General features: G+C 58.9%; 11 protein-coding genes across 11 annotated transcripts in view; 6 read left to right on the forward strand and 5 right to left on the reverse strand.

Annotated features, from left to right (window-relative positions):
- SDRG_07761 (serine/threonine protein kinase) overlaps positions 1-986 on the forward strand; it is a 2,695-nt gene extending 1,709 nt beyond the window's left edge. The window contains exons 2-4 of the mRNA XM_008613615.1: positions 3-101; positions 148-455; positions 527-986. Coding sequence (XP_008611837.1) covers positions 3-101; positions 148-455; positions 527-911 — 792 coding nt within the window. The 3' untranslated portion in view covers positions 912-986. The remainder of the gene's footprint in view (positions 1-2; positions 102-147; positions 456-526) is intronic.
- Positions 987-1,544: 558 nt separating this feature from the next.
- Positions 1,545-2,866, reverse strand: SDRG_07762 (hypothetical protein). Its single transcript, XM_008613616.1, has 5 exons — positions 2,816-2,866; positions 2,677-2,767; positions 2,528-2,626; positions 2,401-2,480; positions 1,545-2,351 (listed from the first exon to the last, which is right to left on the reverse strand). The coding sequence occupies exons 2-5, from the start codon at positions 2,752-2,754 to the stop codon at positions 1,574-1,576; spliced, it is 1,035 nt and encodes a 344-aa protein (XP_008611838.1). The 5' UTR covers positions 2,755-2,767; positions 2,816-2,866; the 3' UTR covers positions 1,545-1,573.
- Positions 2,867-3,139: 273 nt separating this feature from the next.
- SDRG_07763 (hypothetical protein) lies at positions 3,140-4,512 on the forward strand. Its single transcript, XM_008613617.1, has 4 exons — positions 3,140-3,716; positions 3,759-3,830; positions 3,871-4,007; positions 4,065-4,512. The coding sequence occupies exons 1-4, from the start codon at positions 3,156-3,158 to the stop codon at positions 4,351-4,353; spliced, it is 1,059 nt and encodes a 352-aa protein (XP_008611839.1). The 5' UTR covers positions 3,140-3,155; the 3' UTR covers positions 4,354-4,512.
- On the reverse strand, positions 4,448-5,739 carry SDRG_07764 (hypothetical protein). Its single transcript, XM_008613618.1, has one exon. The coding sequence runs from the start codon at positions 5,708-5,710 to the stop codon at positions 4,526-4,528; it is 1,185 nt and encodes a 394-aa protein (XP_008611840.1). The 5' UTR covers positions 5,711-5,739; the 3' UTR covers positions 4,448-4,525.
- Positions 5,740-6,120: 381 nt separating this feature from the next.
- On the reverse strand, positions 6,121-9,453 carry SDRG_07765 (hypothetical protein). Its single transcript, XM_008613619.1, has 4 exons — positions 7,946-9,453; positions 7,449-7,898; positions 6,672-7,399; positions 6,121-6,629 (listed from the first exon to the last, which is right to left on the reverse strand). Exons 1-4 carry the CDS (start codon positions 9,440-9,442, stop codon positions 6,209-6,211), a joined length of 3,096 nt encoding a protein of 1,031 aa, XP_008611841.1. The 5' UTR covers positions 9,443-9,453; the 3' UTR covers positions 6,121-6,208.
- A 127-nt stretch (positions 9,454-9,580) lies between these two features.
- SDRG_07766 (serine/threonine protein kinase) lies at positions 9,581-12,837 on the reverse strand. The gene is made up of 3 exons (XM_008613620.1): positions 10,467-12,837; positions 10,107-10,420; positions 9,581-10,054 (listed from the first exon to the last, which is right to left on the reverse strand). Exons 1-3 carry the CDS (start codon positions 12,804-12,806, stop codon positions 9,655-9,657), a joined length of 3,054 nt encoding a protein of 1,017 aa, XP_008611842.1. The 5' UTR covers positions 12,807-12,837; the 3' UTR covers positions 9,581-9,654.
- A 736-nt stretch (positions 12,838-13,573) lies between these two features.
- SDRG_07767 (hypothetical protein) lies at positions 13,574-14,584 on the forward strand. The gene has a single exon (XM_008613621.1). The coding sequence runs from the start codon at positions 13,595-13,597 to the stop codon at positions 14,447-14,449; it is 855 nt and encodes a 284-aa protein (XP_008611843.1). The 5' UTR covers positions 13,574-13,594; the 3' UTR covers positions 14,450-14,584.
- A 486-nt stretch (positions 14,585-15,070) lies between these two features.
- Positions 15,071-15,959, reverse strand: SDRG_07768 (hypothetical protein). Its single transcript, XM_008613622.1, has 2 exons — positions 15,603-15,959; positions 15,071-15,545 (listed from the first exon to the last, which is right to left on the reverse strand). The coding sequence occupies exons 1-2, from the start codon at positions 15,805-15,807 to the stop codon at positions 15,133-15,135; spliced, it is 618 nt and encodes a 205-aa protein (XP_008611844.1). The 5' UTR covers positions 15,808-15,959; the 3' UTR covers positions 15,071-15,132.
- Positions 15,960-17,244: 1,285 nt separating this feature from the next.
- On the forward strand, positions 17,245-19,171 carry SDRG_07769 (hypothetical protein). Its single transcript, XM_008613623.1, has 6 exons — positions 17,245-17,683; positions 17,734-18,134; positions 18,181-18,272; positions 18,318-18,449; positions 18,496-18,746; positions 18,798-19,171. Exons 1-6 carry the CDS (start codon positions 17,307-17,309, stop codon positions 18,925-18,927), a joined length of 1,383 nt encoding a protein of 460 aa, XP_008611845.1. The 5' UTR covers positions 17,245-17,306; the 3' UTR covers positions 18,928-19,171.
- A 112-nt stretch (positions 19,172-19,283) lies between these two features.
- SDRG_07770 (hypothetical protein) lies at positions 19,284-21,229 on the forward strand. Its single transcript, XM_008613624.1, has 3 exons — positions 19,284-19,823; positions 19,875-20,720; positions 20,768-21,229. The coding sequence occupies exons 1-3, from the start codon at positions 19,313-19,315 to the stop codon at positions 21,157-21,159; spliced, it is 1,749 nt and encodes a 582-aa protein (XP_008611846.1). The 5' UTR covers positions 19,284-19,312; the 3' UTR covers positions 21,160-21,229.
- Positions 21,230-21,408: 179 nt separating this feature from the next.
- Positions 21,409-23,082, forward strand: SDRG_07771 (hypothetical protein; the record flags this gene model as incomplete). The annotated part of the gene is made up of 3 exons (XM_008613625.1): positions 21,409-22,093; positions 22,142-22,478; positions 22,530-23,082. The coding sequence occupies 3 exons, from the start codon at positions 21,409-21,411 to the stop codon at positions 23,080-23,082; spliced, it is 1,575 nt and encodes a 524-aa protein (XP_008611847.1).
- Positions 23,083-23,354: the final 272 nt, after the last annotated feature.

Consider the following 23,354-nt stretch of genomic DNA (forward strand, 5'->3'; position numbering starts at 1 on the left):
AGACGTACGAAGAGATCGCGTACGACGAGCTCGAGATGAAGAACCTTGTGGGTCGAGGCAACTTTGGCGACGCGTACCGCGCTCGGTACCGCGGCCAGGACGTACGTTGTCTCATACTGAGACTCTGAGATCTTACTCGATGTGTAGGTCGTGGTCAAGACGCTCCGGCCGAGCGAGTTTGGCGACAACCAAGACCAGATCGTGCAAGAGTTTCGGCACGAAGCCGCGGTGCTGTCGCTCTTTGGGCACCATCCCAACATTGTGCCGTTTGTGGGTGCGTGCACAGACCTCTCGCAGCCGCTGAGTCTCGTGACCGAGTACCTTCCGTTTGGGAGTCTCGAAGACCAGCGTTCCCAGTTGAGTGCGGCGCAGAAGCAGCAGATTCTCAAGGGTGCGGCGTCCGGCTTTCTGAACATGCACGAAGGTCGGTTCATCCATCGCGACATTGCAGCCCGGTACGATCTCTCTTTTCTTGTCTCTCTGAGATGAGATGATCTGGTATCTGAGAATCTCACATCTGAACTAGCAACTGCCTCGTGGACGCGAATCTTAACGCCAAAGTGTGCGACTTTGGCATGTGTCGGCGCGTCGGCGCGGTGGGCGGCAGCTACTTTGCGCACGGGACGGGGCCGCTCAAGTACATGGCGCCCGAGTCGCTGACGCCGCCACACGCTTTTTCGTACCAGTCGGACGTCTACTCGTTCGGCGTCTTGATCTGGGAGACGTACCACGGCGTGAGTCCGTTTGTGGGTCTGAACGGTACCGAGGCAGCAGCGCGCGTCTTGTCGGGCGACCGATTGGCACTCTCGGAGGCGATTCCGCTGCATTTGCAAGACCTCGTGACGCAGTGCTTTCGCGACGACCCGTCCAAGCGGCCGAGCATGGCGCAGGTGCTGCTGGCACTCGAGTGACAAGTTACCGTCCTGCCGTATTTAATACTAACGTTAGTTAGCTTTGGCTTTTCGTGGTGTGAGGTGCAGTCATGCTCGAGCGAGCAAACGAGCTGCTTTGCGATAGTTGAGCCCCACGGGGAAGATGGATTTGCTAAAACGTTGTTTACTGTGTGCTGCGTGGGCTGTTGCAGCTGCTGCATTACACGGCTACTCTGATCGACAGGTCGGTCCGCTGGCTGCAACTAATTCATACAGTTATAGCAGCGTGCTCATTCAGGCGTAGCGCTACGTATGCGAAGACTTTGTGTCATAATGAAGATAACGCGGAACACGTTCATATATATATATATATATATATAGCAGCGTGCTCAGTACAAAAGCCTAGTGTCAGGTCAGCCGATGTGAATTTAATTCCCGAATATGGAACCTGTGGTGCTGGGCGGTATGCCTGAGCTGCAATAAAGTACGGGCTTCCGAGTGTCTCGTGACCGTATGCCAGCCCCGAGTTGCCGAGCCTTACGTCTAACGTGGTATCCGCCATACTAGTATCCCTTGGACGCAGCGGTAGACCAGTCACACGGAATGAGGGCCTTTGGAATGACGTGCTTGTCACTGCCGTCCAAGAACGAAGACAACTTGTCTGAGAAGAGATAGTATAAACAAATTGAGCTGCATTGCATTTACAGGTTGAGCGAAAACTTGACTTTTTGCTTCTTCCCCGCCGGCGCACTCGACGTCGCCGATGACGCCGGCGTCGATGCCGGGCCCGACGCAGCGCTGGCCGACCGCTTCTTGGCGCTCGGCGCCTCCAAGTGCGAAAAGATACCGCCAATCTTGCCGCCAATCTTCTTGCCCTGGGCGGGCGCCACGTACCGGCCCTTGTTTTGGCCCTTGACAACGTCGCCAAGCGCTTCGTGGATGCCGGCAAAGTTGTCGATCTTCCCGATCGAGTCGGCGGCCATCGCGTCGCGTTCGCGCTGGCGCTTGCGGATCTTGTCCTTGCGCGACGTGACGAGACGCACGAAGCGCTCCTCTTCGTAGTCGGTCTTCTCGCGAGCTTCGTTTGCGAGTTCCTTGTCGAGCGCCGACGAGCCGCTCGTGAGGATCTCCTGCGGCCGCTCGCTGTACTCTTCGCGAACTTCGGACAAAATCGTGCTCTTGGCGAGGCGCTTGCGGTTGCGCTCGTCGCGCTTGGCCTTCTTGTCGGCCTCCTTCTCCTCTTCGTCGTACGGCACGGACGCCATGCGGGGCGCACGGTACACACCGTCCTTGGACTTCTTGCCCTCGTACGTGTCGTCGCCGTCGTCGTCGCCAGCGTCGTCCGAGTCGGCGTCATCGTCGGCCTTCAAAGCGTCCGGGTTGGGCGCGTAGCTCAGCGCTTCGTCGAGCTGGGATACGTCCGAGACGGCAATCTTGAGCAGCTTGTCGACTTGGTACTTGAGCTTCCGGTCCAGCGGGCTAGATAAGCGCGGTGACCAGGGTGCTCTTGCCAAACAGAGAGACGTACCGCATGCGTTCGAGGATCGTGCGGTAGCGGACGAGCTCCTTGAAGACAGGGTGGTCCTTGACGGCGTCGGGCGACTCGAGCTGTCAACGATGATATGAGATATACGCCACCGCGTGCCATGGTCTACCTTGAGGAGCGCAAAGAACATCGAGAGCTGCGAGTACTGCATGAGCGCATGGTTCTTGATCTGGAGGAGGCCCATGCCCGAGTCCGTCGGCAGCTTGTCCTACGCCGCCGTGATGAGCATGACGTATGGCAGGCGCCGCTTTGGCCTACCGAGAGCGTCTCGCGGAACTCGCCAATCTTCTCCTGGAGGAGCTTGATGTCCTTCTCGACCTTCGTCAGTACTTCCATGGTTCGGCGACTACTACGCAGAGGCTGCTCAGACCCTCGGCCATGGCCCTCGCCGACGTACCGCGTTGGTGGAACTTGAAGTGATGAATCTATTGGTCGTCGCAGGGCGGCTTGGGATTGGCTAAAAGTCGGATTTGTTTCACCAACCACTTGCGTCTTCATTTTGGCCAATCGCATCGCGTCATGTGGACAATGCAACAACTCGAATGTTGTCCTGTACGTCGACTAACTAACAAAGAGTTGGTCAAGGCCTGCCATACATTGTACACTACATAGCACGCTAAACCACCACCCCAACGCTGCACCTCATGCTCGAAATTATCTCTCGGGTTGACGAGCAGAGTGCCCGTCCATTGACATCTGGAAAGGGCAATGTAACGAAGTGGCCGAAACCGACACGGATGGCCGCACCGTCAAGCCCAAGCTCGGATGGGACGGACCCGCCGCTGCTGCCATCGATGCCGTCATTTTCGCAGCTACCCGTGACCACCTATGTGCGCTGCCTCCACCTGCACGCTGCGTTTCGCAAGGCATTTGCTTCGCCACCGGTCCACCTACTGCAGGACGCGGCGGCAACCGAACGCCTCGGAGCATCGCTCCAGGAGCTCATCACATGCGGACGGTCCGACGAAGCGCACAGTCCCAGCAGCAGCGCGATGATTCTCTTGCCATCCATACGGCTCTTTCTCCAGATTGTTCTTGCCCAGGACCTTTTGACCTTCGCCAAGGCGCCCACCGTGTCGATGGACGTGCTACTGAGCGTCGGCAGCTTCCACCGCGTCCTTTTGCATACGACGCAGAGCATCGACGCTGTACTAAGCGTCGTCGCCGCGTACCTCGAGTCGATTTCGTATGCACCTGCCTTTACAGGCACCCTCGTCACGCCACTCGAAGAGCTCCAGGCGCAGCTCAAGCTGCACTTGGCGCTCTGGACCGAAGAGTGGGTAGCTCTCATCACGCGGGTATGCATCCTAGAGGTGTATACATATCAAGAAGGAGCGTAGGCGGCCAAGCACATTTGCGATCGGCAAGGGATTCCAGCGACACCCTCGGCGGCGGATCGCATGGCGCTTCGGGTAGGAATGCTCTCGCGTACTAGTCCAAGCGTCGAAGTAGACGAGCCCGTACGCACAAGAGCTCCTGCATGTCATCTTACAGCCGCTGGGAACCTTTCTTGTCTCTGAGCCCAATATTGCATCGCGCACTTACCTTCTGCATCTCGTGTCGCGTCACACGTTTGAAGCCTGGATCGAGTACGAGCTGTGGCGCTTGGATGCCGTGCAGATACCAACGCACTTGCGACGATGTAGGGAGCTCGCAAGTATCACCAAAGTCTCGGAAGCGGGCAGTGTCCAGCTGCGCAAAGACGTCGAGACGGTCAAGCTCTGGTGCGGCGACGTCGACTCGCGGCACCGTGAAGTCCATGGGTACAGCCGCCTACAGAATACAAGCACGCTCCAGCGTCTCGACAGAACCGTGGCAGCATGGCGCCAAACCGAGATGCGCAAGCGCCGGTCGAGCTTTGACATGGTCATGGACTCGAGCCTCATCACTACGTCGCGCCACTTGGCCGATCGAATGACAATGAACAACAAGTAGTCGCTCCACCGTGTCGACAAGGGGCTACAACACGTCCTTGAGTCCTTCAAAGGGAACCAGAGACGAGACTCTAAGGCCCAGCAAGCACACAACGCTCAAGTCGAAAACATCAGCTTTAAACGTATACTACAGTACCAGCGAGTCCTACTTCTATCTAGATGCCGTTATTCGTTCAGCAGTGAGTCTTGGCGATCGCATTGGGCGGCAGCACGCCTTTACTCTCGAGCTGCGCCACGATCTTGTTGAACTTGATGCCGCCGTTGCCATACTCGCCGCACGACCCGCAGTTGTGCAAGCCGACGACCACATGGTCCTTGGCCGAGAGGACAGGCGAGCCCGAGTTGCCCCCAAGCGTCCCGAGGTTGTACGTGAACTCGTCCTTCTGGCACGACTCCAACGGCGTCGGTCCATTGTCCATGTCGTGGCTAAGCTTGGTAATTTCCCCCATCACGTTGTTCGCCACATATGCCGACACACGCTTGCTCCAAAAGTTGGGGTGGCCCGAGACGTACACGTGCTCCCCGAGCGCCGGCCCGGACGCGCGCACCTGGAGGTAGCCCCACTGGCTCAAATCCACGCCGTCCTTGACGTTGAGCTTGAAGAGCGCAAAGTCGTTGGCCGTGTCCGACATGACAAACGTAGCATTTGTTGCGACGATCGTGCCCTTGCACGCGCCGTGGACGTTGTGCTGGCTCGCGTCGTCGCAGTCGCACTCGGCCCCCAAGTCGACTTGCACTTCGCTCCCGTCTTCGTCGATACCGATGCAATGTTCGTTTGTAATCAAATGACCCTCGGACCCAATGAGCCACCCCGTGCACTCGGAGATGCCTTGGATGAGAAGCCGGGCGACGGCGCGGCTCGGCGCGTGCATGCTCGTGTTGCGGTAGCAGGATGCCGGTCGCGTAAAGTCTTCGCCGCAAATTTCTTCAGTCACGCCAACGCGGTGTCCAAAGGCCACCTTATCGATGACAAAGACGGGCGTCGACCGCGCCTCGTAGTGCGGTGCGTCGTACGTAAGGGTAACGGCGTCGCCCGCGAGCCACTCGGCGAAGAAGCTGCCGCGATGGTCACCGCCGGCAAACGCCACAACATCCTGCCCGCTCTTGTCAACGAGGCGAAGCGTTCCGTTGATGGGTATGTCAAGGCTCGCAAAATGCACCGCTACGTACGTGGCCTTGGGCTTTTCGATGACGTGGCGAAACGGCGCGCCGCCATCAAACGAGAGCGAAAGCGGCGAGAGCGCCCCGGCCGACCCGACGGCTGCGGCGGCGACGACGCTGAGAAGCGCAAGAAGACACGTCCGTACGAGCAGCTGCATACGGCGTGTCGACGGCGAATGCCAAAATGCGGTTTCCATCACGAGTCATTGCGTTTTGGATATCCAAAATCAGATGCGTACTCAGACAGGACAAATCCAGGTGCTCGACCAATCTGAGTTTGGTATCTGAGACGCACCGCATCTTCCCAGACGCCATCACCAATCAGACTATCCGACCAATCTCAAGACTCGTGACTGCTTGGACGGTAAGCACACGTTACGGAGCCCGCACGGCACACGACCGGCAGCTAATGCCGACGCCTCTGACTGCCAGCGATAGACGATTGAAGCGGACGCCGACGCAACAAGAGAGATGCCCCTCTAGCTTTGCCTCGTGGTATGGGTTCAAACATGCCCCAACTGTTGATTCCACTTCTCTTTCGTTTCTTGGGCAAGACGACAATGACGTCAGTCAACCAAGCTAAGGACATCTGGTTCTTTACAGTCATCAAATATCCATGGACCAATGTAGTATTACATCGCACTCGTGCCGAGCCAGTGCTCGTGTATGGTGACAAAGGTTATTGAAGATAGAGTCTAGGCTACGACCAGGTCGACGACAATCTCCAGAGGAACTCGAGTCGCCGAGAGCTTCAAGCGCACTTCGGAGAAGTAGCCGAGGTCGAGCTTAGCGCCAAAGACCGAGATCTTGAGGTGGTTGGTGAGCTTGTCGAGCTCGCCCGTCGCGCCAATGTCCTCCAAGAAGAGACGCTTCTCGAACCCAAACTCGGGCATGAGCACTGTGAAGCTCTTGTTGCCGAGGCCGACGACCGTGCCACTCGTTTCCGTTGGCTTCTCGGCGAGGTACATGGCCAAAAAGAGCTTGTCGCAGCCGACTTGCGCATTCTTGGCGTTGGCCTTTTGGCGGTTGCAGCGATCCACGTCGTCGGGGTTGACGCCCACGCGCTCGTCTGTGAGGCTTGCAAGCAGGAGACGGTGCACGAGCACATCGGCGTACCTACACCATCCAACTGAGGTCATGGACATAGACTTGCAGTACCGGCGAATCGGCGATGTAAAGTGCGTGTAGTACGGAATGTTGAGCGCATAATGGCGGTCGTCGTGCGTCAGCTGGTCGGCCACATTGTACGCAGCCGGCTGCATCGGCTTGGTGAGTACGTGCATGACGGCCGAGAAGACACGCTCGCCCCGCGTCGCCAAGAGGTCGTCGAGCCACGTGCTGAGCTCGACGCTCGGGTCTTTTGTGATACCGATCGCTGCAAGGTCGTGCCACGCCCGGGGCCACTGATCTGGGTCGGGCACCGGGTGGTGCCGCAGAACAGCGACGTTGTGCGGTGCCTGGAGCAGCTTTTGCGCGACGAGAAAGTTGGCAACAAGCATGAACTCTTCAATGAGCCGGTTCGAGTCGCGGATCGGGTACGATGCGACACTTCTCGGCGCATCGCCATCGAGCACAAAGCTCAACTTGGTGTTTTGGAGACTCACCGAGCCGGTTTCGAAGCGCACTCGGCGGCGCGTTTGAGCCAGCGACCAGAGTTGCTGGACATTTTCGTGCACGACCCGGTACAGGGATGCATCTTGCGGACGCCGCGCGGTCGGCCACATCTCTTCCGAGTACGTCATGTCGCCGTTTTGCTGCAATGGCATCTCGAGCAAGAGCTGCGCCGTGCCATAGTCGAGCTGGCACACGGACCGAATCAGCGTCTTGCCATACCAAATCGGCGCGTCGACGACAAACATGCCGTCGGGATGCATACGCCACACCACCTACACCATCTCGGAATTGAATACACTATCAATGATACGACCACCGAACCGAGAAGGCGAGCCGGTCCGTGTACGGCTGGAGCGAGCAGAGCGACTCGCAGAGCCGGCGCGGTAGCATCGGCAGCACCTGGTTGACCAAGTACACACTGGTGCAGCGGCGCTTGGCCTCGGCGTCGAGAGGCGACCCCGCCTCCACAAAATGCGCAACGTCGGCAATGTGCACGCCAATCTCAAACGTGCCGTCGGCGAGGCGCTGGATCGAGAGCGCGTCGTCAAGATCACGCGCGTTCCACGGGTCGATCGAGAAGATGGTCCAGTCGCGGAGGTCCCGGCGGCGCGCGACTTCGTCGTCCGGGACGACCCAGTCTTCGGACGGCAGCGACGCTTCGATCGCCGGAACAAACGGCAACAAATGATCTTCCACGCCCGTGGCGATGAGGAGCGCTTCGATCTCGGGCGCGCTCGTACCAATCAACCCAGTGGTTTGCACAAAAATTCCCTAATCAATCCCGCGATCATGAACTCTCCTGTCGTCTGCAATGGTACCTGTGGCGACCGGTGGCTCGTTGCCCATGTGCCGAGCTTGACAATGCACAGCTTGGTGGTGGAAAACTCTTCAGGGTCCGTCGTGTACTCGCTCGGCATCGTGCCGCTCGGAATGCGGATGCCCCGGGGCAGGCGCTCGTCGCGCGCGTCAAAGAGCGCAGCACCACTTGTGACACGCACCGTGCCAATGTACACGTGGTCGCCGCGCTTGGCGATGCGCACGACCTTGCCCGTGGGCTGGAGGCTGGCGTTCTTGAGGCGCGCTTCTAGGGCTGAGAGCGTTGCCTGCAGCGCCGACGTGCCCTTGGTGCTCGCGGGTTTCGGCCCCGGCGACGTGGCCGTCACTAGCGGGTTCCAGAGACCTGGCGGCACGACCGTTGTCGACGTTGGCACGACGACTGTGGATGTCTTTGGCGACGACGTCGTCTTCCACTGCGACTGCGGGTGCAGCTCAATGAGGACGAGGTCGCCGTCGACCGCGCGGTTCTGGTCGACAACCCCGTGGATGTTGATGTCTGTGTCGAGGCCCTCGACGGTCACGTAGCTGTCGTACTTGTTGCCTTTACTGACGCGAAGAAGACCTTGGAGGTACGTGCCTCTCGCAAGACCAACGTGCGCGTCCTTCTCCGAGACATGGGCCGCGTAGAGCGGGTCGCCTGCCTTCTTCGACTTGTTGGATTTGGGCGCCGGCGTGGGCTTGTCACTGAGCGCCGGCGCGTCGTCCGAGGCCTTGCGGACAGCGTCCTTGTGTGGTTGCTTCTTGTTCTTCTTCTTGGTGCCAAGCGCCGGTTTGTCTTCGACTGCTGTCGTGGCGCAGTCGGTAGTCGCGACTGCTTTCTTTGTCTGGCGATCGAATTTCTTGGGCTCCTTCACCAGGGACGTTGCGCCGAGCAGCAGCGATACACCATCCGCCGCCGACGAACCCTCTTCAAGAGGCACTGTGCTTTCGCTCTTGGCCTTTTTCTTCTTGTTCTTCTTGGTCTTGGAGACCTTGGCGTCTGCGATTGTCGGGGGGTTTTCCTTGACCTTCGGCGACATTGGCATGGCGCTGGCGCTGGTCTTGGGCGACGCGACCATTCCAGTGTCGTTGGGGACGCTATGGCTCGAGGTCGCGTCCACTGTCGCGTCCGCAGTCGCCACGGTAGCAGACGATGCAGGCTTGGGCTTGTTCTTGCGCGGGCGACGTTTCTTGGCTGGCGCCGAGGCACCGTTGTCGCCGGGCGAGTCGGAGGACGCCGGTTGCGCACCGATCGGCGCGGGCGGTGGCTGCACGTTCGGCGATATCATAGGCTGCTTCTTCTGCTTCTGGCGCGGCTTGGTCTCGTGTGCGGTCACGGGCTCCCCGTCCGCCGGGTGCGTCGTGAGTGATGGTCTAGCGGCTGCGTCGTCGCCGGCGGCCTCGTCTGCGGGCGCTTGCTTCTTGGGCGTCTTCTTGCGGCGCGGCTTGGGCGCCTTCGTCGCCGGCGCGATGACAATCGTCTCGCTCGGATCGTCCATCGGGCTCTGAGACTGAAATGGAAATGGATCGCGAGCGATCTTGGGCAAGGATCCAGTAGGCATTATCCTATTCCAGGCAACCTCAATTCGGATAGATCCTGTTTTACAACACACTGCAAGTTCTGAGTTCTAATTGCGGCTCGATATATTGCCCACCGGATGCACTACTTTAATACGAAGTACTAGTAGACAAGATTATTATCGCACTCGTTTCAGTTTGATGTCGATGCAAAGTGACGGACAATGTCGGTCATGCTCGGGCGCTTCGACGGGTCCTGCTGGAAGCACGTGGTGAGGAACGCGCGGTGGACCTCGGGGATGGAAGCTGCGTCCACGTCCAGCCGCGCACCTTCGAGTATCCGTGCCGCCGCCAAGTGGCTCGGCACGTTGGCGTACGGCGGCGTCTCCATATACGTCTCCCAGACCAAGACACCAAACGAGTACGCGTCCGACTGGTACGAAAACGCGTGGGGTGGCGTGAGCGACTCGGGCGCCATGTACTTGAGCGGCACCATGCCTTCGGGAAAGTGCGATCCGCCAAACGAACGCACGCGCCGACACAGGCCGAAATCGCATACCTTGGCGCGAAGTCCATCGTCCACCAAGCAATTCCTAAGCGAAAGATGCGTGAGCGCGATTAGGGTAGGGTTAGGGATCGATGCACCGAGCAGCAATGTCGCGGTGGATGAAGCCGCCCTCGTGGATGTTGAGAAAGCCGTTGGCAGCGTCGTAGAGAAGCCGCGTCTTTTGCTCGGTCGAGAGCGTGTGCTCTCGGCTCTGGTCTTCAAGACTCCCGAACGGAAAGTACTCGGTCACGAGACTCAGCGGCTGCGAGAGGTCTGTGCACGCACCCACAAACGGCACAATGTTGGGATGGTGCCCAAAGAGCGACAGCACCGCGGCTTCGTGCCGAAACTCTTGCACGATCTGGTCTTGGTTGTCGCCAAACTCGCTCGGCCGGAGCGTCTTGACCACGACCTACACATCGAGTAAGATCTCAGAGTCTCAGTAGAAGACAACGTACGTCCTGGCCGCGGTACCGAGCGCGGTACGCATCGCCAAAGTTGCCTCGACCCACAAGGTTCCTCATCTCGAGCTCGTCGTACGCGATCTCTTCGTACGTCTGCGGCAGTCGCTCGAGGTCGAACGCGACCTCGGTTGCCGTGTCGAGGGCAGATGATGGCAGTGCTGACGCGGATACAAAGACATAGGACCGAAGACGCAGCACCTCAGCGCCAACGACAATGGACGCAGAGAACATGACTTGACCGACGTCGACGAACGCGCCGCACTCGATCCGAAACGCGACGCGCGTCACGTCGCCGTGCCACGCCAGCACCTGCGTTGGCTCGTCACAGAGCACGAAACCGTCGGGAGTTGTCAGCGTGACATGCACCAACGCACCGCGGCGCACGCGCAGCAAGACGTCGCGCGAGAGCTGCGCCGCGTCACCCTCGGCCGTCGCCTCTTCGTGCATCTCGCTTTGCTGATGCACCAGAAACGCCCAGATCGAAAAGGTAAATGTTGTGCCGCAGACGACGGTTGGGGGCGCGTACGCAGTAAAGTGCACGCGGTCTTGGATCGATGTCGGGTCCATCGGCAAGGCACGCGTCACTTGCGGCAGCGTAAAGGCTTCTGTATTCGTCATCGCTGCGGTGGGCGACAAGGCGCCGTACTCGGGGCCATCATTGGCAAAGTCAGACACGAACGAAGCCGAGGCCACGCCGAGCGGTGTCATCGCGCCATACGTGTGAGCTGGCGCATAGGTCGTCGGCGAGACCCAGCCCGCCTGCTGCGGCAGCTGCGGCACAACGACCACGTCGGCAGCCGGAGCGACAAAGTCCTCGTCTTCTTCGACGTCGCTGCGATCGCTGACCGTCGCGGGTTGATCGGTGGTCGGAAGCGGCAGTTGCAATGTCGTGTCGACGCCATAGATGCGCACGAGGGTACCGATGGTGGCCTTGCAGAGCCAGAGCGACTGAGCACTGGCATCAGCAACAAGCACGTCAATCGAGTGCTCGCCGACAGCAAGAATGACGTAGGCGCAGCGCACTTCGCCTTGCGGGAGCGGAAGCCCGAGGTGCAGTGCGACGCCCGGCGCGGCATCGTCAAGTTGGACGTCGACGCGAATCGAGATGCGATTGGTGCTCGGCGCAATCACTTGCGAAAAGAGGATGCGGCCTTGCATTGGCTCCTCGTCAACCACTTCCACGTCCGCTGCCGTCTCTGTCTCTGGGGCACTTGCGTCGTTGTCCAGATCTGGCAGCTCCAAGCTTGAACGGGTGACGAGTGCTGGTGGTGGTCTTTCGATTACGTGATGAGTCTTGAGCTCGCGGCTACCGACGGCCGGCGGCACAATCTTGATGCGTGGGGCGTCTTCCAGCGTTGCAACGTCGACATTGACCAAGTCCTCGGCGTGCGACACATTCATGGGTGCATCGACCGCTGAAGATTGCGTAAAGAGGCGCGTCCACAGCGACTTGGTCGGAGGCGATGAGGCCGACATGGGCGGCAGTGGCACCGGGAATCCGAGTATGCCGTTGCGCTCGACGAGCTTGTATTGGTAGCCGCCCGGCTCACTGGTGCTGGACGACGACTTTGCAGCCAACGTTGGCTCGTACGCGGGTGGCGGGCCGAGCGGCGGCGCCCGCGTGAACGGCAGCAGATACGGGGCGGGCGCACCCTTGGCGCGGGGCACCGTGTACAACGACGCCGGTGGTGACGTTGTCGTTGGGAGAAGCGGGTGCTGGCTACCGTCGACGCGCGCAATCACGAGCTCGCCAAAGATCGCGTAGTAGGTCTGCTTGGTGACCCACACGAAGATGGTGACGGCGATCCAGTTGACGAAAAAGAAGAAGATGCAAATGACTGCCATGGACCACGCCGAGACGGGCTCGACTTGGGGCGCTGGTGTCAGCGTCAGCGGGAGCGGGAGGCTGCTTACCCACGAAGGTACCGCTGTCGATGCCCGTGCACACATTGCGGTATACTCGGTCATGAGTGAAGCCGCAACGGAGTCGTAGAAGCCCACTTGGAGCGACCGCCAACAGAAGACGTACACCAAGGTCCAGCCCGCGTGGCTTGGCGTAACGTCGTCAAGCGCGACGAGCCGCAGGTCTGCCTTAGTATCGTAGAGTGCGTGGACGAATATTTCAATGCGCCAGAGGGTCTGGGTCACGGCGCGGACAGGGTACAGCCCTCGCGCGGCCAACGACCGGCGGTGCATGCCACATGACTCGATACACGTCCAGATCGTCGCTAGCGCGAGAAAAGCAAGCGCGCATGCGCTCCAGAGAGCGTTGACCACCGTGTAGAGTAGCAGCCGGACGAGCGAGCGGTCACCGGGTACAAGCGCGCTCGACATTGCCGTTGCCCTTTCTAAAACAGGGACTCTGACACTCAGAATACTCTAATAAAACGCACTATATACCAGAATGTTGATCGATTTCAACAACCCGTGAAATTCGGTGCCGGTACTGAAGCAGCTAGAGTAGCGTTAAAGGCACAACCATACCGGGCTAGAGGCGCGTGGCACTACCAGTAGTCCACACCAGTCTTTGGCCGTGTCTGTCTTGCCATCGAAGCACAAATCGTGAGCGGCGACTATAGCATTACACTATTATGCATATATACACTATTATATATGTGAATCCTCGCTGAAATGTTGTCTAAATACACCCAACACCCTGGCACATCAAACCGCGGCTAGGACGCTCTGCAACTCCAGCGCTTGGCTCAAATCGTACCCTTCGATATAAACTATCGTGAACAAATAACCCTCCATGCACAAGAGGTATTAGAAGCTCACAACTTCCGACCACACGAGCGCTCCATACTGACAAGCCATAGCTTGGAGCTCGACGCGGGCCGATTCGCAGCAGCATGGCTCCGACAGCTCGTGGCGAGCGTCCTACATGGTACTGAATGATCCTTCAGCAGCAGAGGGTATTGATTGCTTCTCGTCGGGTGCTCTGCGACCATTGTCGCGTAATAAGGTTCGCTAAGCAAACGTAAGGGTGCGTGCCGATAGCCATCATCCTGCCTGGGTTGGCGCGCCTTGAGTTTGTCTTGAGTTGAGTATACTGACAACCAGATGGTCGCGGCGTGCAAGGATCTCAATCCGTTTGATTGGTGAGACGCGCTTTTGCCCGCATGACCCTGGACCTGCGAGAGACGACGAGCGGCGTCGTCGGCGCCGTCTTCAACGTCTACATCGGCTTGCCCTTTGACGTCATCAAGGTGCGTCTCCAGACGCAGTCGCGCCAGCCCATCTACCGTGGTTTTGCCGACTGCCTCGCCAAGACCGTGCGCACCGAGAGCGTCCGGTCGCTCTGGAAGGGCGCGCTGCCCGCGCTCTCCAGCACGATCTTGGAAAATGCAGTGCTCTTCTCAGCTAACGGTGCGATCCGCCGCCTCGCGTTTGAGCCATCGACGTCGCTCTCGACGTTGGACGAAGCCCTCGTTGGGAGCGCGTCCGGTTTCTTTTCAGCCGCGGCGATTACGCCAGCCGAAGTCGTCAAGTGCCGCCTCCAGACGTACCAGCACGCCGAATCTATGGGTATTTGGCGCTGCCTCAAAACGATCGTACACGAGGGTGGATTCCTCGGCCTCACCGCCGGCTTGCCCGCCGTCATGCTCCGCGACGTGCCGTTCAACTTTTGCTTCTTTGGCATGTACGACTACTACACCAACCACTTTATGGATGCGTTGGGCGTCGAGTCGCGCCGTGAGCTGCACCCGGCCGCCGTGCTCACGGCAGGCGGCCTCGCTGGTGCCACGAGCTGGACTGTCGTGTTTCCTGCCGACGTCATCAAGTCGCGCATGCAGGTGGACGCGGCCTTGAGCTTTCGGGCTGCTGTCCGCAGCGTCTGGCGTCTCCAAGGGCTTGCGGGCTTCTACCGCGGGTGGAGCTCGGCGGTCATGGGCTCGTTTCCGGCCGACGGCAGTCTCTTCTTGGGCGTCGAGATGACGCACCGCCTCTTTGCGCACCTCGAAGTCTGCAACTAGAACCTCCGCGCGTGTAATATTAGAGTGTACATAGACTGTTGCTGCAGGACCTACGCTGCGGGAATGTTGACGGCTTGAAGCGATTCGCTCAACCCGTGGTGGATAGAAACGGCAATGTGACGGGACGCATCTGAGTAGAGATTTCTTCCGTTGATGCTTGCCTTTGGCGCTGCGCCAGATACGCACGAGCACTTGGCCTTGCGCCTGCGATGGACACGACGCCGTGTCGGCATGGCTCGACAAAGCGTTCGAGCTTTTGCGTTTGCATTCAACGGGCGCACCATGTGTTCCAAGCTGGGGCTGGGCGAGCGAGATCGGCCAAGATACTCGCAGCAACCCTCTTGAAGGGGCACCCAAGAGAAGGACGAGTGAAGGCAATCGTACCCAAGTTACGCGAACTTGTCGGTGGTGTGTCATAGACACGAGACCGCATTGTCCGACACTATGACGTGATCGCCGTGTTGCTGGACAACCACGAGAAGGACAGTGTGAGGACGCTTCCTCGTTTGGCGGGGACGTGCTATCACGAAGATTACATATCGCTTGTCTTGAAATCGTTGAAGCTGGTATCGGGTTGTCGTCGTCTCTCGAACATCGGTGCTTTGCCGTGCACAAGTACAGTAGTCGCTGAGAAAGAAACTTTGGAATTACGAAAAAGAGAAATAATATTGAAGCCTGCGCGGTTAGTTTTCGCAGCAGAAGAGAAGCTTGCCGCTGACGACGGGCTGGAGGTCGCGCGCGTTCGTGTCACCGGGAATGACCTTGATAAACTCGGCGATTTGCTCGGGCGAGACCTGGCGCGGGTCCTTGACAATGACCCACTCGACGCCCTCCGTGTACGGCGGCGTCGTGAGCGACCCGGTGTAGCGGAAGTAGCTCTCGGCGTTCACGTCGAGCGAGTCGAACGAGATTTCGTCAACGAGGACGCGCGGGCCGTGGGGTTCGATCTCCGAGAGGTGCTCCCAGACCTGGGCCAAGAACTTGCTCTCGTCGCCTTCCTCAAAGAAGAAGGCGACGACCGCGAGCTTGCCGTCCTCCGACTGGTGCACGAGGTGCATGCAGAACGGGTACGCCTTGCCTTCGATCGTGTGTTCGCCTAAGGAACAAAAGCTCGTTAGCTGACCTGCTCGTCGTGCAACATGTGCGGACGTACTCGGTGTGTGAAAGTGAAACTGGATCGGGCGGTACGTCACGTCCTTGAGCACCAAGGTCGAGTCGTTGCCGCCCTTCCAGTGGACCTTGAAGTTGGAGCCGCCGTGCTCGATCTCGCCGCAGTCGCAGCCAACGGTAAAGTCGACGTGGTTGTCGACCTCCTTGGCGATCGTCGGGACAATATCGATGGGGGACTGCTGGCTCATGGTGCAAATTCCAAAATGAACTCCTTGCTCGCAAACTGTGGCGAAAAAGTGGCTCGCGCCAATCACAACTGGAAACGCACCCAATTTGCACCAATGAGCGGCCGTCACGAAGAGCTCCACGGAGCACGACGAAACGTCAGATTGAAACCAACGCGTCGGTTTCGACCGGCCATCTGGACGTTTCAAACACTCTGGATGTCCACGACATACAAACATCGAATGCGCCCTGTTTTATACAGCCAGATGGCACGCGTGCGTGGACCGATCAAACGCCGTTTCATTCGAAAAAAACGGCAGAGCGTTACGGGCCGTGGAAGGTACGGCCAAGGGGCGCCGCAAGGTTGAAGCAAAATAAATGGACTGGTTTTCATACAAAACGATGGATAATTTTAAAAAAATGACGCCAACTTGGGTCCACGGACACGCCAGCTGGAGCTTACGGTCACCCAACGCTGGTCCGTTGCCGATCTTTGTCGAGGCCAAAAAAACGCAGAAGGCGCTTGCCGCGTCGTAGTAGCCGAGTCTTCGTGTCTCTCCGCGCGCCCGACGATGGACCTGAGATTGACTTCGCACTTCGTGCGCCTGTCATGACGGCATTTCGAGCGCTCGCTCGTGTGTATGTGCCTCCGAGGAGCCCGCGGAGACACGTGGGGACCTACGCCAGTGGGACCGTTCAGTGGCGAACGTGGGTGGCGCTCGCGAGATTCGCAAGATCGTCGCAACCTTCAAGCATGTGTGCGACCGCCACGAGGGGGCTCGTGCTCTCGACTGCACCAGCCGCTGCCCACTGGCGGAAGGGTAACCTGTCGCGTGCAGCTGCAAGAAGCTTGGGTACCAGCCTCGCAACGACTGATTAGGATTCATTCTCCCAACTTGATTGCGATTCAACTATTGCGAGAGCTGGGGCGATCTTGGCCCTAGCCTCTACGTCATCCGTGCTTGCGATGGCTTGGGCTCAAGCGATAATACTTGGCCGGGCTCGTCAGCACACGCGGCAAACGTGCAATGGGTCTTGACGTCACGATACAGCCACGTTCCGTCATTGCAGAGCTTGACATCGGCGGCACATGGCTACACAACAAACGTATCATCGGCAATTCCGTATCCTTCGACCCGTTCGCAAGCCAAGATACATACCGGTGGGCGCAGCGAGTGCGCTTGCAGACATTCTGCATACGCCAGTGCGACAAGCATCCTTCTGGCATTCATCGTTGCGATTTCAGGTTTACGCTGTCGTCTACTAGTAGTGCTTCACACCGACTGAAGTCCTGGCTCACTTCATGCAAAGGCGGCCGAGTGCTTCTTCCCACACCTTTTCCGGTGCCTATTCCAGCCATACGACGCATGTAGTGTTAGCCGTGTGGTAATATAGTGTGAGACTTGAAATGGTGTTTCTCATCCTGTAAGCCGGGAAATAGTGTACAAGGTATTTTTAGACGCGGTTTTAGTGTAAAGTCCCGTTGGTACACGACGTTGTAGCACCGGCTGCGCCCATCCTGATGCTGCTGCGCCCGTACTTGGCCGGGCCGCGCCGCCTTCCTGCGGTCGCCAGCCGCCGGTCCTTCCTTTCGCTGCCCAATATGCTCTTTTCGCCCGCGTCTGCGCTCGTCAAGTCGCACACGGAGAAGCGCGTCGTGCCATTTTCGTGCCGCGAGATGTACGACGTCGTCGCCAACGTCGACGCGTACGCGTCCTTCCTGCCGTTCTGCGTCTCGTCACGCGTCGTGCGCCGCCCAAATGACAATGTCATGGAGGCCGATCTCACGGTCGGCTTTCAGATCTTTACTGAGACGTATCGCTCCAGGGTGCTCATGCACGCCCCACACAAGATCCTCATCACGTCGATCGAGTCGCCTACGTTCAAGTCCATCGAGAGGTACTGCTTTGCCCATGTACGGGATGCCAAGGCTCATGGTGCCGGTGTAGCGAGTGGAACTTCCGCGAGGTGTCGCCGACGTCGTGCGAAGTCAACTTTCGTGTCACCTTTGAAGTCGCGAGCATTCTGCACTCGCAAGCGCTGCGGCTCTTCTTTGATGACGTGGCGCGCACACAGCTCAATGCGTTCATTGGGCGCACGCAAAAGCTCCAGAATGCGCAGCGACTCGCGCCGCCCTCGGTCGCGTCACCCGGCTTTCTCGACGGCAAGATGACCAGCATCGACTTGGCGAACCTCGACAGCGTCTACAAGGCGCACGCAAGTGAGGATGGCAACGAGCTGCATTTGGATGCGTTCATTCTCGCGTGCCAAAGCCTCCAAGCGTCGCCGTGGGTGCAGGCGTCACCGTCACGCGATGATTTTGGTCGGATCTGCCAAAACAAGAATTCCGGTACAGCTTGCTGTCTCTCAATACAGTGGATAAGTGGCGTCTGTAGCGCTGGCCTCGGCGCTCTTTTCGACGTTTATGTTTCACGGCAGCGACGATCCGCGTCGCGCGCGCGACTGGATCTCGTTTGATGAGTTTGCCGTACGTGTGCTGATTCGCAAGCGTCACCAAGTTGCGTGTTGCTAGATTGGTCTCTACTTGACGCTGCACGGGTCGCTCGAAGAGAAATCCAACTTCCTTTTTCACGTTATCGACACCACTGGCGACGGCCTCATCTCGCACGACGAGCTCACGCGCGCGATGCGCCGCCGGCTCCAAGTATGCAAGCCGGCGTCGTCGTTTGGTGGATAAGCTGTGTACATAGGTGGTCAAGGGTATCTTCCCGATGCTGCTCCAAGAACAGATCGAGCTGCAGTGTGCTCTGCAACCATCAGCAGCGACGAGTGCGACCGACACGGCGGTGCGCGACAAGGCCATGAAACTCGGCTCCGAGGCACTCGCCGACCTCATTGAAGAGATCGAGAAGGACATTCCGCTGGCCGTCGACCAAATATTTCTCGAGGCCGAACGGGAAAAGCCCGGTTTCATCTCGTTGGACGAGTGGTGCCACATGTGGTACGCATCCCAGATCTGGGCAGCATGCAAGACCACGACATTTCTGTGTAGGCAGTCGCATCCGGAGCTGGTCGAGATGATGACAATCGACGGGATGAAGAAGATGATGCAATGGGCTGCCGTGATCCAAAAGCCGACAGACCCGCCGGCGTTCGACTCGCGCATTCTTCACGCCGACTGAGGCCGCCATAGACGTAGGAGCCTCCTCCCCGTCGCGATATTCTACCGCTGTAAAGAGGTGTGCGAGTGTCACTGCGTTGACGAGACGAACGTTCTTTTATGGAGGAGAATTCGGGTTGGACGTTGCACTGCCAACGCCAAGGATGAGCGTCTTCTTTGTGACACCTGCACACATAGCTCACTAGCGAATCGACGAACGACGCAGCATGCGTTTCCTCCTCCTGCAATGCTGTATGGGCGTTGTGGCGGCTCTGGTCGATAGAACCCGATGGCCCAATGCCGTCTCGGTCTCTGGTTGCACCTTTGGTGCGGGTTCGGTCCACGAGCACACCAATGCGTTTCAGTGTGATGACGCCAAGACGCGCATTAGCTGGCAAGGCGCGTGGATGACGTCGTCGTACACGCGGGGCCTTGTCACCGTGGCCATCATGCCCGTCTTTGCCTACCTCAAGCTACCACCGAACGCGTCGCTTGTCTTGACGAATGGAAGCGTGCACGTCGACCTGACGACGTTCTTTGCTCCCGACATGGCCTTCAATGTCGTGGCAGGCCCGCGCACGTACTACAATACGCTCGCCCTTGTCTTGGACGCGCCGTGCGTGGATGGTAGCAGCGGTACCAACTATGGTGTGCAGCTCGAGGCCTTTGTCCCGACCGCGCAAGAAGACACGATTCTTGAAGCCAACGCGACGTCCGAGAAACAAGACTTGTGTGGGCGGGACCAGAGTCAACACATTGCGTGCGCGTACATTCCGACGGCCCCGCGCGAGTCCATGTACGCGTTTGGGCGGCCCGTTGCGCGTATTGTCGTCAACCCTGGATCGCAGTCGGCCGAGGGCTGCACGGGCTGGCTCTGGGGCTCGGCCGGGCATTTGATCACCAACCACCACTGCATTGGTACGCCCCCGACATCATCACGGGGGTTGACGAGGTCATTGCTTTGTGTAGGCTCCGAGGCCGACGCCTTGAGCGCCCAGTTTCAGTTTGTCGCCGAGAGCTACCTCTGTCAAGGCAAGCGCGATGGCATGTGTGCCGGTGTCACGGAAGCCATCACGGCCACTTTGATTTATACGAATGCGACGCTCGACTATTCGCTCGTGAAGCTCCAGGGTGACCTTCCCGCCAAGTATGGGTACCTCCAAGCCGCACCGCGTCCGGCCACCGTCGGCATGCCCGTGTACATGCCGCAGCACCCGCGCGGCGGATGCAAACTTCTCTCGTATCTCAACGACGACAACCAATTCACGAGCATCTCAAGCTTGGCGGCGTCCGGCTGCGACAGCAAAGGCGGCTACGCTTACAACCTGGACACGGACGGCGGGTCGTCGGGGTCGCCGGTGCTGAACAAGGACTCCAACACTGTTGTGGCGTTGCACTATTGCGGTGCGACGGCTTGTCGAAATGCGGGCATTCCGATGCTGTGGATCGCGCAGGACCTCGGACGGCACAATCTCTTGCCACCCAACGCGATTGCGAGCGGGGCGCCCCCTCTCGTGCCGCCGTTTAGCGACCCCACCGTGAGCCCGTACGGCACCAACCTTCCGGGGGTTGGGTCGCCCTTTACAAAGCAGGCAGTCGTTGACGGCGTCATCGTACAAAGTGGGTCGTTCTCGGACGGATGGGTGACGAATGTCGATCACATCACCTTTCAACTGGCAGCCCCCGGCGTCGTCATCGTCGATGTCCTCTCGTTCGAACGGGACGGCTATAAACAGGCGTTTGCCGACGTCAACGACGATTGCCGCATTGCTTATGTGGACACGATGATCCACGTCTTCTCCAACGATTCCGCCGGTATGGATATTGTCTTTGATTGGATAGACAATAATGTTGCTTTGTAGTGCAGTACACACCGTATACGAACGACGACGTCGACTCAGTGGACCCGAGCGCCGGCAAGGCCGACGGCAGCATCTCGACGTACGATTCATACCTTGTGGCGGTGTTACCCGCCGGTGCGCACACGGTCGCAGTTGGCGCTACGAACCTCGCGCTTGCCGACGCGAGGCGCGGGCGCAATGGCTATCCATACACCCAACTTCTGGGCTGCGCGGGGGTCGCCACCGAGTCTGGCGACAGCGGCGCCTACCGCGTGACGCTCTCAGCGACCGTGCCCCTCACGATCAAGCATTCCACCGCCGTGCCAAAGGTGGCCGAGTGCGCCATGGAAGGCGAGGCAGCGCTCATTCGTCAATGCGAAGCGATTCTCGACGCCTCGTACGACATGCGCTGACGAAAACACCAACATATATACAGTACCATTGACCCTACAATCCGTGTCTGCCTCTAAGTGGAAACGCGACAAGCCCTTGGTCAAATGAGCTTCACGGGTTGGTGCGAAGAAAGAGCGGACTGGTATTATCATTACACTGTCCTTGGATGTTGCGCAGAACGAGCTTCGAAGTCGCGCACCTCGGCCGAACGCCGTCATGTTCGGTTTCACCATAACGGGATTTTAGCTCGGTGGATTTTGCATCCCTTGATGACGTCCCTGTGGCTCTGGGTGCTCACGGCGACCGCGGCGGCATGCGGCGCCCAACTGCTGGCGACACCGAGCAGCTTGAAGACAGTCGTTCTTCCAACGATCGAAGGCATTGGCGCTGGCGTCGGCCCGTCCTGCGTCGAGCCGCTCGAGTCGGGGTGGCTCAGCGCCGCGTATTTTGAAAAGGCGGCGATCGCAATGCGTTTTCGGATATCGACGCTCGTGCTCCCGCCCGGCGACAGCGCGGAGCTTGTCGCTGTGGACGCACCGACCTTCGACCTCTCGGCGGCGCATCTCTCGCCCGTCGGCAATACGAGCTCGGGGCTCTGGACACCGCGCCTCTTTGCCAACCTCTGGCGCCTTCGGCTGCGGCGCACGACCCGTGTCTCGTACTGCGCCAATGGTTTTGGTGTCGGCGTTGATATGTACAGCTATTTTACCAGTCTCGACAGCGGTCATGACAACTCGGCTTCGGGCAGCAGAAGCGACGAGCAAGGCTGTGGCACCCGCAGCACCCACGCGATCTGCAACTACACGACGACGTCGCCGCTCACGAGCATGTACGCTTATAGCCGACCCGTCGTGCGTATTTGGGTGCCGACACCTGGTGTCGATGGCTTCAAGATGTGCACGGGCTGGCTCTGGGGCAGTCAAGGCCACGTCATCACCGCGAGCCACTGCATAGGTGCACCCTTACGAACCTCTTTGAGTTATACAAGATTCATTCCTATAGGCAGTGCCCGCGATGCCAACCAAGTGCAGTTCGAGTTTCTAGCCGAAGCGTCGTGGTGCGGTGTCGACGTCGACTACACTGTGTGCAGCGGCGCCGTCGCGTCCGTGGCCGCGACTTGGGTCACCACCAACGTGATCCTGGACTACACACTCTTGCTGCTCTCGTCCGGGCCGAGCCTCGTGCAAAGCTACGGGTATCTCCAAGTCCACCCGACGCTCGCGATAGCACGCGGCATGCAAATTTATGTGCCACAACATCCGAATGGCGGGTGCAAGACAATAGCGTCGAGGAACCAAACGACGTTGCCGACAACCATCACAGGACTCACGTCCAAAGGGTTCGTGATGACGCGTGCTGCAGGACGCAGCGTCATCGCTTGTGTTTGTAGGTGCGACCTCAACAATGACGGCTTTTATCGAGGAGGTGTCATGTATGATGCAGACACGCAGCCGGGCTCGTCCGGCGCCCCAGTTCTGGATGCGACGACCAATACGGTTGTCGCGATGCACTATTGTGGTGCTGCTGCCTGTTCCAACGCGGGGATTCCAATGGCCTGTATCGTCCGCGACCTTCTCTTTCAAAATCTCTTGCCCGCGAATGCGCTGGGTGACGGCTTTGGCACCATACCCGCGTTTCCAGATCCCGTGGAGTTCCCACGCGCGCCGACTCTGCCGTTTCGCCACCCGCCGTACTTTGGCGCGATTCGGCAGGGCGTTGTGCCCCGGCGACCGCGCTATACAACGGTTGATCATTATGAGCTGGTCGTTCAAGCCCCGACCAAGATTATGGTTGATGTCGTCGTGAACGAGCTCAACACGACGTCCAATACGTGCGTTGACGTGCTGCGCGACTGCCGGATCACCTACTCGACGGGTGGCACAACACTGCGCGTCTACTCCAAACTCCTACCAGGTAGCGAGACACCAATCATTGAAATTTGAACCTCAAACTCCATGTATGTAGGAGGCGCACTGTACTCGAGTGACGACTTGCGACGAGCGCTGCCGTCCATGGGCAGCGACGACGGCAGCATCTCGAGCAACGACCCGTATTTGGTGATGACGCTGCCAGCGGGGCGCTACATTCTCGCTTTTGGGCTCCTGCAGCTCGCCGACAAGGACGCTATCGCCGGCATCAACACGGACGCATTCTCCACCGACATTCACGAAGGCGCGTTTACAAGCTTTACGGCATCGCTTCCATACAAGATGAC

The sequence above is a fragment of the Saprolegnia diclina genome (genome assembly GCF_000281045.1).
Source record: "Saprolegnia diclina VS20 unplaced genomic scaffold supercont1.22, whole genome shotgun sequence".
NCBI lineage: Eukaryota > Oomycota > Saprolegniomycetes > Saprolegniales > Saprolegniaceae > Saprolegnia > Saprolegnia diclina.